Raw genomic sequence first — 14231 nt, forward strand, 5'->3', positions numbered from 1 at the left:
CCTTAAACATATGTCGAACCTTTACTATGCAGAGTGATTTCATGTGCAGTTTTAGACTGAAGAGCCGTTTTCACATTTATCTGCCGAAGGAGGAAAGTTTCTCTGCTCTCACCTTAAATCAGAGTTTGACACGTTTGAGATGCTTCGTGACATCACACCTAGTTTGGTTGAAATGAAACTTACCAAATGTGATTTGAGACTTGCAGGACAAATACACTAAAACTTCTCAGAGAAGTAGGAGACATCTTGTGACCAGCACATGCGCTTATAGACACTGTACTCTGTAAGGAGCAGCTTTTATTTTAAGAATTTGCAAGTAGCATACTGGATTATTTGTCTAAAAAACAGACAACTTATTAAGCCGCGCAGAGTATTTCTGAAAGTCTTTGAACATCTCTAGAGGGGATCTGTTGACAATATTCTGCTCGTCTATGGATGCATTCATGAATTTGCCCCCCCGACAACTTTCTGCTGCTCACTGTACCAGACATTAGACAAAAGCTGCTTTCTGTACTTCTGGAAATAAAATGTGATATTTGGTATCATCACATCTCTGTTATCACACAAAGAAAGTTGAGAGAAACACTCGTTTGTTGCATAAGTTGCCATGGTTTTACCATAGCAGCTTCTTTTTATTAGCAAAATCATGGAGATTAGTCCACTAATGTGCCCATCCAATGGAAACAGAGGGTTGGGGGTCTAGGGGGGGGGGGGATATGTAACTTGAAACCATCACACACGATCAATAACAGTGCACCCAGCCATGTCTCCGTCTGTCTATGCACTGAATACAGATCTACACATGGTCTTACTGTCTGCTACAAGGGCGCCATTGGCATCCTCTTTTCAAAGCTTCTTTGCTTCTTGATTCAATAAGGAATGTTACAGTTCGTAGCGGCACACCAACAACGCGCACTCGTTAATTACAGAGAGTAGCTTCTTTTTGGTCGCTTAGAAAAATAAAACTTTGAAAGAGGATGACAAGTAGAGGAATAAAGTCCCTTTGTTTTATATTGTGCACACGTTCTCTCACACACACACACACACAATCACTCGCGCCGGCTTTTGGCCTCAATCAAAACAAAGCTCCCACTCGCAGCACACATGCAAATCACACACACCTCTCGCAGTATGTCAGAGTGAATTGGTCTACAGAGTGACTTGGTCTTGTTTGGTTTGTCCAAGGACGCAAAAAATGATGCGACAATGAAAGCATCAGGAAAAGAATAGTTAATATGAACTCGGGGGCAGAGGGGCGGCTTGGGAAGAGTTCAATGGTAACATTTACCTAACATCTAACTCAACAATGATAAACACACTGCAACTAACGCATGCAAGGCACAAGGACCTACAAACAAGACAAAGTGTTCATTCATGGACAGAAAAAAAAAAAAAAAAAAAAGTCAAGGCCCCCCTTTTTACCGTATATAAAAATTTCAAATAATGACAATAAAAGGTAAAATGAGCACATTTAAAAAAAAACTGTGAAAAATCCCCAGCCATAGACAGTCGTACAAATATATTTTACACAAGATGTTTTTCTACACACCGTCTTTAAAACTTTTAGAGATGAACATAAGTTAATAAGAGGTTAAAAGTGACATTCTCAGCAGGGTCCACGAGGTTCCCTCCAGTCAGAGTCCCCTTGAATAAAGTCACTCGGCATGCCAGCAACCAGGCTGCCTGAAAGAAAAGAGGAAAACAAAGCGATTAGAGGAGAACAACGCGACGGACCTCACTGTTGGCCCGGCTCGTCCGTGAAGCGGCAGGCGTTACCTTCAGAACAGGCCACAGTCCTTCAGGTTGTTCTTGATGATGACGTCAGTGACGGCATCGAACACAAACTGCACGTTCTTGGTGTCCGTGGCACAGGTGAAGTGGGTGTAGATCTCCTTCGTGTCCTTTCTCTTGTTCAGGTCCTCAAACTGGCACTGAATGTAAGCTGCTGCCTCTTCGTAGGTGTTGGAGCCTGAAGGAGGACGAAGACGACACAATTAGGAGAGAAATAGAGCACGGAAATGTCACAACGAAGAGTTTCCTCAAATCAAATTTGAGCCCTTTATTTTTTTCTTTGTAACATAAGACAAATAAAATAAAAATGTATCTAACACATTTTACATACTAATAATTAAAACCCAGTAGGTAAAAGCTAAAATGGGACTTTTATTTCTGAAACCAAACATTTTTAGTCATTTGATAATAAGTAATTATTTGAACATACAGTACACATGGATAAAATATCTCATTATGATACTACTATGATCTCAATAATAGACATAAAGTAACTGGATGTTTATCAGATCTGTACAAGTAGAATTCAAGGCAGAGCTGTTGTATTGGGTTGCATTAGGTTGTAACGGTGTACCGTTACTGTTTGTTGGCTTAACATTGTTTTTTTAAATGTACTTGACTGCAGCATAAGTATTTAGCAAGAGCAGTTTAACCAGCATGCCACAGAGCAGCTTCACTGACACTTTGCTCTGTTTCATCAGACGACGGTGAGATTTGTTTTTGCTTCCGCTGCATAAAAACACACAATTTAAAAAAAAGTTTGTACACTGCCGCTGAATGATATGAGGGGTCTGCTGGCTATTTACATCACAGCTTAACAAGTAAACATTATTTATAACAGTTCATACAAATCAAATGTGGAGAGATTGTTTGTTTTTTGTTTTACTCGTACGGAATTTTTGTCGGTTTTAGATTTTGATAAGATACATCTGTGAAATCTGAGTATAAATAAATCCAACAAAGGACACATTGTTAAAAACATGAAGCAGCCTACACAGTTCAGGAGCAGAGGAGGATAAAGACACATTTCTGTGTCATCTGCAGAGACTGCCACGCCTTAACACTAACAGGCAAATATCACGAAGAGATTATTATATTATGTAGAATGTTACATGTGTAGCATTGTTGGAATGATTATGATGGCAAAGGTTTGTAGAAAAATGGCATTATACTACATGTTGCCTTCATCTCATGTAGTGTCCCGAAGTCAAAACCAATAAGATCTGCAAAACATAATTTATGAATAAAATCTATTTGTTTCGTTGCTAAAACCTTTACAGCCATTGAATTTGTCTGACTGAAGACTTAGGATGTTATGGACCTGCCGACAGCCACTAATAAACCACTAGGTGCGACACCAACATACAAAGTACAGTATTTGCATGTAAAACACACCTGCTCTGCATCGAGAGTCTCTGTACTGTGTGTGTGTGTCTCCCTCACCTGCATATTCTGGGTAGCAGATTGTGAGAGGGCTCTTTTTGATCTTTTCCTCAAACAGGTCTTTCTTGTTGAGGAAGAGGATGATGGAGGTGTCTGTGAACCACTTGTTGTTGCAGATGGAGTCGAACAGCTTCATGCTCTCATGCATTCGATTCTGAATGAGAGAGAGAGAGAGAGAGAGAGAGACAGAGAGAGACACACACACACAGTGGTAACCAACCAGAGAAGCTGAACAAATAAATGAACCAGGCCGTGCGTATGTCGGACGGGTCTAACCATCTCCTCGTCCTCGGCCAGCACCAGGTCATAGTCACTCAGAGCCACACAGAAGATGATGGCGGTGACTCCCTCAAAACAATGGATCCACTTCTTCCTCTCTGATCTCTGTCCGCCGACATCAAACATTCTGCAGAGACACCACAGATATAAATGATATACCACACAAACGAGAGGTCTCCCAACATCCGGTCAGTCGTTAATAATTCCACATGTCAGTGTGGCCACGTGTTTTACCACAACTTCTACTGTGGCTTTACTGAAGTGTAGACCACTTTATGACAATAATACACCAGCTTTTTGATCTTCAGTGCCGGTTCTGCCCAGGTGGCTGTAATTGACTGCTTTTAGAGAGGCAAACAAAACGACTAGGTAAGTGACATGCCTGTCAGTGTCAGGATTCTGAATGTTTCGCCAACCCACGGCAACAGCAGTCAATGAAAACAACAGCAGACCTTTTAGAATCAGTCAACGAATCGGAGATGTGGGAGGCGACGCGGAGTCATCATACAGTTAAGTGACTGGACTGACTGCGGCAGTTGCACTCACTTGAAGTGCAGGTCCTTGAAGGTGAAGTGCGTTTCCACAATACCAGTGGTTTTGACTCTGGTCCTCAGCACATCCTGTTGGGTGGGCACATAAGCACCGTGGGATATCCTGTCCAAGTCGTTCAGGTAGCTTTGGAGCAGAAAAGAGAGACGGATAGATTAGAAACATTATACGAATGTTTGCAAACTAAGAGTTGAGAATGTTATTCTGCACAGCCCCGCAATAGTTCCTGTATGTGGTGCAGTCCACTCACTATGCTGCAGAGTCATTGAGCTGATACTCCCGGGAGCGGCTGAAGCAGGCCTGAACGCCTCCATCCTTCCACAGCCGCTGGATGACCCCGGCTAGCTCGCCTGTCATGAAGCCCTCTTCTGCCGAACCTGCCAGGACGAACAGCTGCCGCGCATCATCCTAACGAGACAACGCCCCTCCAATTACAGCCAGGATCCACAATTTTATTCATATATACACATAAGACTGCTTTGCTAGGGAAGAGTTTACAGTGCATTCAATGTCAAAAGATACAAAGATTTCTTTGAACATTTGTTGCATCATCAATTACATTAGATTTGGTTCAATAATGTATTAATCCTAACGGACCGAATTTGGATTAAATCAGTGGCAATCATTTTTCATGAAAGCACAGTAGGAGCTCTCTCTAAGAGATGAATTAAAGATGAAAAACAGTCCTTTTAACCATGACACTTTGCATGAAATTGAGTTTGAAAAGCTACACAGCAGTAAGCAGGTCAGCGGCCAAAAAACAAATATCTGTAAAAGCATACAACCAACAAGGAAAAGCTTTGGGTGTAAAATTGGTCACGATGACAGGGCCAGGCCAGTCACGCTGAAGCAATGACTAAACTACTTGGTATGCCAGCGAAACACAGATTCACAAAATGAAAGTCTGTTTTAACAAAAACAAGAAACGAAAATGACCCAAACATTTGCAAACATTCGTATAATGTGCTGTATTTATTTGAAGCATGTCGCGCTAGTAACATACAAACTCACTTATACAAAACACCAAACCAATGAGCACAAAGTCAACAAAAACCAAAGGAAACAGAAATGTTGCTGATTGTTCCTGTAAAACTCTGTCCATGAACAAGCACACACAGCAGTGTGACCGTGTCAACTCAAAGACCCACAGACAGCTCTCGCATCAGTAAGCCTCTGCTTCAATGAAGCGCTCTGAATGTGAGACTAAATCCTTACCAGCTCTGTCTGACCTGCTGCAGAGGAGGAAGTGAGAAGAAATTAGCCTAGTAGGGAAGGTTGACATATGACTAACCAGTCGTTGCCCTCATAGCACTGACCTATATAAATGCACAGAAATGCAACCCGTACTGTCGCGAGAGCTGTGTAAATGCCAGCCTTGATTTTCTCACACTCACCGCTCTGGCTGCATCGGCAAAGTCAATCTTGAGGCGTCCCATCGCTCTGATGATGGCGATAATGGACTGGATGGTGTTGCTGTAGACCACGGCCTTGTACTGTTTACACTCTTCCTCTGAGTAGCCCGCTTCATGGATGATCCTGGCACACAACCAGAGGGCATTAGCACTTTGTCTCCAGGTAGCTTTTTCATGGATTTGTTCATAAAATAGATTATTATCGGTCAACTGGCAGTTATTGGCTGAGAATAGATTGTGTTTTAGGACAAAACATACAGCTACATTGTTTAGGTTTATGGGAAAAATGTTTAAAAAGGGAGGAGACTACATTTTTGTCAAACTGAGAAATGTTTCGCATCCACAAATCACATTTATGGAACCAGACTTTTGTTTTATTATTTACAATTTGAAATGCCTTTTAAATCGTGTGAGAGACGGAGGGTAATACTTACATCTGGATTAAAACTTCATCATCCTGATTTGTAATGAGACTTGATTTTTTTTAAGAGTCGTGTTTAAACAGTTCGTTTTTAATTATACCTAGTAAAACTAAAATAATATACTCATTGAACTTTTATTAGTGTCGCATAGCCAGAGCTTTCTCCACAGCGCTATGTCAGCGCTAAAGATAACACATTATCATTCGGCTAATGGTGATAAAATGATCTGGCTTGTTTAAAATGATTTAAATCAATCACAATGGTCTTGGGTGGCACGAAGCACATGGAGCAGCAACGGTGTCCTCGCATTATTCATAGCGCAGATAGTGAAATATGTGAAATATGTGGCCAATGGCAGGAATAACCTCACACTCCACATCCGGTGAGTCACACTAAAAAGACTGACACTACGATTTGCTAGAAATCCAACAACGCCATGCGCCACCTTTAAATGAATATAAGAAATGTGTTATTCAACATAATACATGCCAGTTATAAAGATGATAATTAGGTGTCCAATATCTCAATTTACTAGATAAAAATGCTGACTGTCATAGTGTGGGGAAAGCAGAATAAGTGAACAAATGTGACAAGAGTGTCTCACCTGTTGATTGCTAATATCACAGCTGTGTCTAGTGATCTGGTACAGTTATAGTAAAATGTGCCATTTGTTTTGCAGTTAGTCATAGGGACTGAAAAGGTGTTAAATGTTAAGGTGTTGACACTTACTTCATCTGTTTGACAATTGTACTTTTCCCAGACTCTCCAGCACCTGAAACAGAGAACAAATTGAACATTGAATTATAGTGGAAACAGTTACATGATGTGAATTATTTTAAGTACAAATCACAGATGTCAGACAAGTAGGTACAGTATTCACAAACCCCTCCGACATGAGCCTTCTATATCTGTGTGGTCTCAGAATACTTGAAGGGATCATTCTGGTTTGAGTGCATTGTCATGGCCCTACTGTCATTAATGTATGCACCGTGTGAACAAACATGTCCAGACCTAACAACTAAGTAAAGCAATCAATATGTTGATGTGCAGCCTTCCTGTCCAAACACGACAATCAGATGCTAAATTTCCGAGATATAATGGCAGCTTATATCCTGTCAAGTACATAAGTGGGTTCACTTTAAGTTGCAACACATTAGAGGCTACGCAGTCACAGATAATGCACTGAAGAAGGGTATAAGACCCTGTTTCGCCAGGTCACAGTGTAATTGGATTAATTAACTGGATCCTCCGTCAATGAGATTACACAAAGCTTAAACATCCCTGGGTTACAAACCAACGCTGCATCAGACTGGCCGGCTGGACTCAGAGCTTTCAGATGCTTCTCATACAAACAATATGATTGATGCGAGATCAACATACGACACAAGTAAAAGTTAAGAAATACAAGAAACATACAATTGTGCAAGCCTGTGATCTGGTTGAATAAGCCAAAAAATGCATTTGGTATATAGTCTCTCATACAGCTCCAACTCCCTGTGAGATACAGAGCATGCATCATGCTGAGCACACAACATTTTAATTACCGTACCTCTGAAGGGACTCTCAGCTCCCTGGTGGGGAGAACTGTTCACCAGTTTATCGTCCCATATGATAAACAGCAGGGATGCAGAGCTAACATTGCTGCAAAGCTCATGACACACTGAACTTTGATTTACAAACACTCTCTCACACCTCACTCAGCTGATGAAATTGAGGGGCTTAATAAGGGATGGAAATCATGGCCAAAAGTAGAAGAAGTAAAATGGTTCAAGTTTATGGCAGAGCTGGGCTGTTTGATAGGACCAAGGAACACACATTCCCCTCGAGCCATGTGAGACGCAGACATCTCCCCAGTGAACAATAAGCACTGTGCCTCTCCTCTGTGCTGCTTTTTAATGCTCCGGTTGGCGGAAATGCCGCAACACACAAACAAACATCAATCTTTATGATTTGCATTTGTGCATCCGAGGCAGTCCTCCCACTCAAAACATACGTCTCAAGAGCATGTCAGATGCAGATTACTGGCTTATTGCAAACACCCCCGATGGGTTGCCTGGCAGAGCTGCTATAAGCATGCAAGGTAAGGCTGCATATCTCTCTGTCTTGCTAAGAAACACAACACACGGTATATATAAATTTAAAAAAAGACATCGAACAAATGTGAAATGCATGCATGAGACATACGGTAATTGCCTCGTCAGACAACAAATCCACAAACTAATCCCTGACATCTCATACAGGTGCTGGTGGGAATCGTGACAGGGGGGGAAAACACATTAACCATGAAAATTCAAATCAGGTCCGTCTCAAATGACGCACAGACATACAAGAACCGACTGCTGCAGCTGAGCGTTGTAGAGTGTCAGAAAACAGACCTGTGATGACACACAGACGTGTCTGAGCAGAGTTCGACTAAAAAGACAGATTACGGTTGCATTTTTCGAAGGAACTGCTTGTAGACGGCATGATCCAGGCAGCCCCCCAGCTAGCATGCACTAGCCTCCTCTGTTGTGTGTGTGTATAGTTGCCACAGATGCTTATTGCAGTCAGCCGGGCCGCAAATGTTGCTATGCAACCTCTCGCCTGTCTTTTCCAGACGGAGACAGCCTGCAGTGGTCATCAGCTACCAGGAAGAATAGAGAGGTGTGGCTACTTTCCTAAAACATTTCCAGAGAGCACTGAGATGCAATACTGATATAGGGATGTGCTCATCTGATTAGATTAGTCGTTGTTTTAGCCTTCTATGACTTGAATGATGTCTTTTAACAACAAAACACAAAGGATGCATTACAGTTCAGCGATCAACATATTCGCCTGTTTCAGCTGCTTAAAGTCCCCGTCCTATTGACCATCGTATTCAAATGACCACACTATCAGATTACCTCATTTAAATTAAATAGAGTAAGAAATCTCTATTAGTCATACAACTGATGTCATTACATTACTAATAAAATGTAATGTATATTTTAACTCATAATTGCAAATCTGTTTTTGTTAAGCCTTACTTTCAGCTCTGGAGTCAAGAGAAACAGACAAGTTGACCAGATGGTATGACCTCTAAACCCACCGCATTAATCGATATTCTCACAAACGCCAATGTTTACGTTGCATTGTGGGACATTTATTCATAATTTGCCCCAAAAACACGAGCTAGTGTCTTCCAGTCTGGTAGACTGTAGCAACAGAGTGACCCGGCCTAAAGTAACGTTAACGCTGCGTTAGTGTTTATGTGATGGGTGGCTACTGTAATTTCAACTGTAATAATGTAGACAATATGTAATACGAACCACAACAGTTCCGCCATTATTGGACGGGCAGTTGAAAATATATAATCTCAGACACTGGTTAAGGTTAAACTGTCCATGAGCGAACTAATCCAAGCTACCACTGGTGCGCTAACCTAGCTCAGGAGCTAACTGATTAGCTAAATTAGCTTACTGACTTCGCGATGGGAAGTAACGCCCAGCAGCTACTGTGGGAACTAACGTTAAACTAATCACTCAGATAACTGATCGATAGTTTATTGAATGCGCTGATTTAATTTGCTGAGGAGAAAAATAAATAAATCAAGCAGCACTAACTTTATAGCTAACTGAACCACCCCCCATTCATGAGAAGCCCCGAAATGTCTCAAACTACCACTTTTGTGTTTCCTCTAACTTAACCCCGCCATGTTATTTAACGTGGACGTAGCTAGAATAAACGTATATTTTGCTAATTTTGGTACAGAAACACGTTTTAATATGTAACAGGTTGGGTTTAAGTTTGCATCAGACGGTGGGCATTAGGAAAGTCCCTTTCCAGCAAATAGACAGAGTCCCTCCGTCCATCCATCCATCTTTCTCTCACCGAGCAGCAGCAGCTTGACCTCCCGGGCAGCCTTCTCTCCGTCGTCCCGCAGGTTCCTGTCGATCATCTTGCTCCGCTCCTGCGCCGCCTTGTCGTCCGTGCTCAGAGTACATCCCATCTTCCTTTAAACTGACCTCCGAATAAATACAAAATGCAGACTATAACCCAACTGTAACTAGGAGTGAAACAACACGCAGAGGCTACCGAGCTAGCATCTAGTGAGGAGGAGGAGGAGGAGGAGGCGGTGTGTGTCTGGTCTCTCCAACACTTGAGATTCAAACACGCCCTTGCACTGAAGCTTCCGATTCCACGGCCAAGACTCAAATTTTTGTGAACCACAACGTGCGGCTTTCACGACAGCTGGCTCTCCTGGTTGTGTATCAACTAACGTTCGTAACCCAAAGGGCTCGATCAAAGCCAGAATCATTCACAGAAAAAGAGTAGACGGCAACAAATTGTTCGCTTCCTGTTCTTCGCACATACCTGTGAAATGCGCATGCGTGACAGAGCAACAGGCTTCTTTTAAATGTTTAAGCTTCTTATTTCAGTCTGCTGTGAACCATTTACTCCAAGAAAAGAAAAAAGAAAACACATGCAAACATAGGCAGTATCGAAGTAAAACGTATGGAAAGTCAAACATTTGAGTTTCTTTGAAAACAATAATAAAATGGTGGAGAACTTGAATTTTGATTTAGTTGACTTTAGTCGTTTACACAGACTGCATATGAGAAGGTCGTCTAAAATCTCGGTTTAGTCAATTTGACTCTAAATTTCACAATGTTGACTTCGGATTCTTAATTTAATGGATCCAAATATAGATTTTGTAGCCTTGGCCTTTCTTATAATGTTAACTTACTAAGTGAACATTTCTACTCAATAATGTCAAAGCTATTTAGAATTAATAAATCAAAATATAAACTTGGCGTCTCAAATTCTAGCCTACTATGTCATACATTCGATTTTTATCTCATAATTTGTATTTAATATTCAAAATATTGAAATAATATGTCATCATTTTGACTTTGTGAGTCAATATTTTGACTCACTATCTCATAATTTCTATTTACCACAAGTATTGTTGTTTTTACCCTACCTAACTAACCCTTTTAATCAGTTATTTACTTCTTCTGGTGGGCTTCTGTGGATTTCTGACCAGTTTTTAGGTATTACAGTATACTGTATTTCATCGTCATATAAAAACAACGATCCGACAACTAGACAAGCAAATCAGCAGCAATTGCATTGGGGCACGTTTGTTTTGGATGAGTATGCAACACATGAGTAGGAGTGTGTGAGATCAGTGATGCATGCAGATTTGCATTGCAAGGCTCTGTCATGAGATGCCAATCCTCAGTAACATGTTTGCATGTGCAGCTCAGACACGTACTGCACAAACAGAGAGACTTTCAGTGTTGAAAGGTTCTGCTATTTGAGAATCTGATGTATTTAAACAGAGTAAGTAAATATACATGTGATGTACAAATTACTTTAATTTCTTATTTCATTTCTTTCACAAGATTTACTGAACATCTCATATACAAATATATTATATTTGTCATTCCAACTATAAGAATATCTAGTTGAAAGGAAATATTGTTGTTTACAAAGAGATGGAGATGTTGCTCGGCTGGAGAAGGCCTGATGTCCTTTAGTGCAGGGCATCCCTGTCAGGCGATAAAGGGACACAAACAAGGGTTACACCCTGTGGTTAAGCCAACTCCATCACCACATCCAGGAATTCAAATGACCGGTGGATGAATGTGCACCTGCAATCTGCAATGACAACATGAATAAGTCCTTTTCAAACGATTTGATTATACATGAGATGTTTAAATGAATAAAAACATATGTTCATGATGCTCATAAAAGGACCACCCAGTTTCCTGAGTTGACTGCATGATCAGCATAGACACACACATACGGCGCAATATCAAATCAAAGTAAAATTAATTTTCATGCTCTGTTGCAATGATCAGAAATACTTTGACCTCAAGTGAACCGTCATATTATTGATGGTTTTATGGATGAATGGGCTGGGGAAGGGTTGAGTTGTGGTCAGAATTCATCTCCTCATTTTACATATGATTTCCATTGCAGATGGCCCTGCATTATGCAAACTAAAGAGCCATATTTCTTCCCAATCCACTCTAAGTGAATATGGAAAGATTTTCATGTGCAACACATGAGCAGGAGATGAGAGGCCATCGGGTCAACAGAACAAAACCCTTTTCTGATAATGAAACCACAAAACACTTTGTACTAGGTTTTCAACTGAGGATGTGGTCGTTTTTATTATTTTATTTCGGAGTGGAGAGGGGTGTGCATTATTGTTGCCACGACACGACCATGCTGCATCACCAACAAGCAACAGGAAATGTTTTGACTCTTTAAAGCGACGGAGTCTCGTGAGTGTGACATGAATGGTGAACTAAATGAGCAGCTTGTCAGCACTCTGATGCGCCAGAATTATTCCAGAATCTAATAACAGAAAACTGACTTTGGTAAATCAGCTATCTCTGAGCACAAGACCGAAACCTGTCACAGCATCGCCTGGGACGAGGTCAGAGACATCGACCAGGAGTCAGCGGACGGCTGGAGAGAGATCAAGAAGGATATTCACAAACTATTCATGACGCCATAAGCCATCCTTTATTGTAAACAACTCCTCCTGTTGCCCTTATATTAATTAAGCCCCATACTTCGGTCACATGATGACAACACAGCCACCTCCATGACAACTGAGCAAACACCTTCAGCTGATAGAATAAGATGCAGTTGAAAGCCATAGAAAAGCCTCGAAGTGTCCCTTGAGTTAAAGGGGACATATCATGATTTTTGTGGGCTGGCCATTGGCTTCCCTTCATATGTTTCTTGCAGGCTCATTAGAATTTAGCAGACTGGGGTTTATCTTTCGGGGGTTTAATGAGACAGGCGCTACAACGAAGCCTTTCAGACAGAGGGTGAATACTGGTATATTCAGACAGACAGTATGAGAAAATCATGCTTTTTTTTCAACATTATAGCATGTAAACATGTAGTCGAAACCGATAATACAATGAACCTTAAACTGAGTATGATAAAGATAGATTCAGATTTTAACCTGTGTTTTTTCTTTGCTCTGGAGCTGGCTTCATTTATTCGAAGAGAGACTTTGAGTTGCAAAGGGATACAGGCTGGTTTGATCACCTCCAGTTTTAAGGTTTTTTATAAGATTGGTTTCAGTTTTCACATTAGTTCTCTTTATTGTTCACATCCAGTCAGATGCATGCATTGTTTGACTCGCTTTTAGTTTGCCACATATACTCGAAATATTTTTTTACACACTTTATATTATATGTTATTATATTAAACAGCGGATGATGGGTGGCATGCTCTGCACGATAGTTGTCTGCAGGTCTGTGAGGCAGAGGAGAGACTACACCGTGAGGTTTTAGAGAGAGAAGAGGTAGACATTAGTCCTCAAGATGGCAGCAGACTGTAGGAAACCAATCAGTCGGAGACAGAAATATGACAGCTCGTGACCATTGGCTGAAGAAGTGACTTTTAAAGTCAAAGTCGATGGCTTTCATCTGTGTTTTCATGTGTTAGTAGAAAGATGATTCGAACTGCATGTTAATCTTATTTACAGACAAATGATTCACAATTGAATTGAGTTGGTGTCAGTTGATCCTCAGAAAGATACAATTTGTCACTATTATTCAGTTCATAAAAACTTCACCACATGGAGTTCAGTTTATTTATCACTCCTCAGCCTGTGAGCGTGTTTAAAAGAGACATTTGTTGCTTATAGTTTAGAGTATCCTGCTAACCTCCTCATCTGTCACAGCTGAGCTAACCGCACTGATCTAGCGATAGCAGCGTCCCTTGCTACACTGTGACAAGAGTGTTTGGATGAAGCATTCGTTAAATTTCACTTTTTAGCGGCTGGCTAGTTAACTAGCTATTGTGCTGATTCCATCACATGACTACATTTTGAGAGAAAGACATATTTTCGTCAGTCATTTTTCAAAAAAACAAGACATAAAAAAATCAATATTAGAGACTAAAAGTCAGGATATCTTTTCCTTGACCATTATGCTTTTAGTCTGTGTTTTTAGAACAACTTTACCTAATTTCTTGGGTAGCCCTTTAATACAATTGATTAGTGTTTCTATTTAGTTTGTTATCACTCAGCTACAGCAGAGAGAGTTTAGGTTTTGGGCCTTAAGCACTAAAGCAACATTTGTGAAGCAAAGGTTGTGAATTAAAAAAATATGCACGAGGATAAATCACAGTGTCCTTTCACCATGATAAGTAATGGATTTTTGCTGCCTACCGGGTAAATCTTATTGTCTTCTAAATGTTTAGTGTTTTGTCTTTCTGTTGGAAATAAGCCAACAGTCGAGCTGTAGAGAAAAGAAGAAGAGTGTAGTGCTGCTGAACATTATCATCATTCATTTGACGATGACCTTATTTCACAAGGCAGTGCAGGTTGCAAAACGTGCCA

General features: G+C 40.8%; 1 protein-coding gene across 1 annotated transcript; it reads right to left on the reverse strand.

The window, feature by feature from the left end:
• Positions 1-595: 595 nt before the first annotated feature.
• LOC306777972 (guanine nucleotide-binding protein G(i) subunit alpha-1) lies at positions 596-10214 on the reverse strand. The gene is made up of 9 exons (XM_079269286.1): positions 9746-10214; positions 6626-6668; positions 5457-5598; positions 4313-4470; positions 4060-4188; positions 3511-3640; positions 3235-3388; positions 1777-1969; positions 596-1683 (listed from the first exon to the last, which is right to left on the reverse strand). Exons 1-8 carry the CDS (start codon positions 9861-9863, stop codon positions 1779-1781), a joined length of 1065 nt encoding a protein of 354 aa, XP_079125412.1. The 5' UTR covers positions 9864-10214; the 3' UTR covers positions 596-1683; positions 1777-1778.
• Between the last annotated feature and the right edge of the window lie 4017 nt (positions 10215-14231).

This window comes from Melanostigma gelatinosum (genome assembly GCF_949748355.1).
Source record: "Melanostigma gelatinosum genome assembly, chromosome: 1".
Taxonomy (NCBI): domain Eukaryota; kingdom Metazoa; phylum Chordata; class Actinopteri; order Perciformes; family Zoarcidae; genus Melanostigma; species Melanostigma gelatinosum.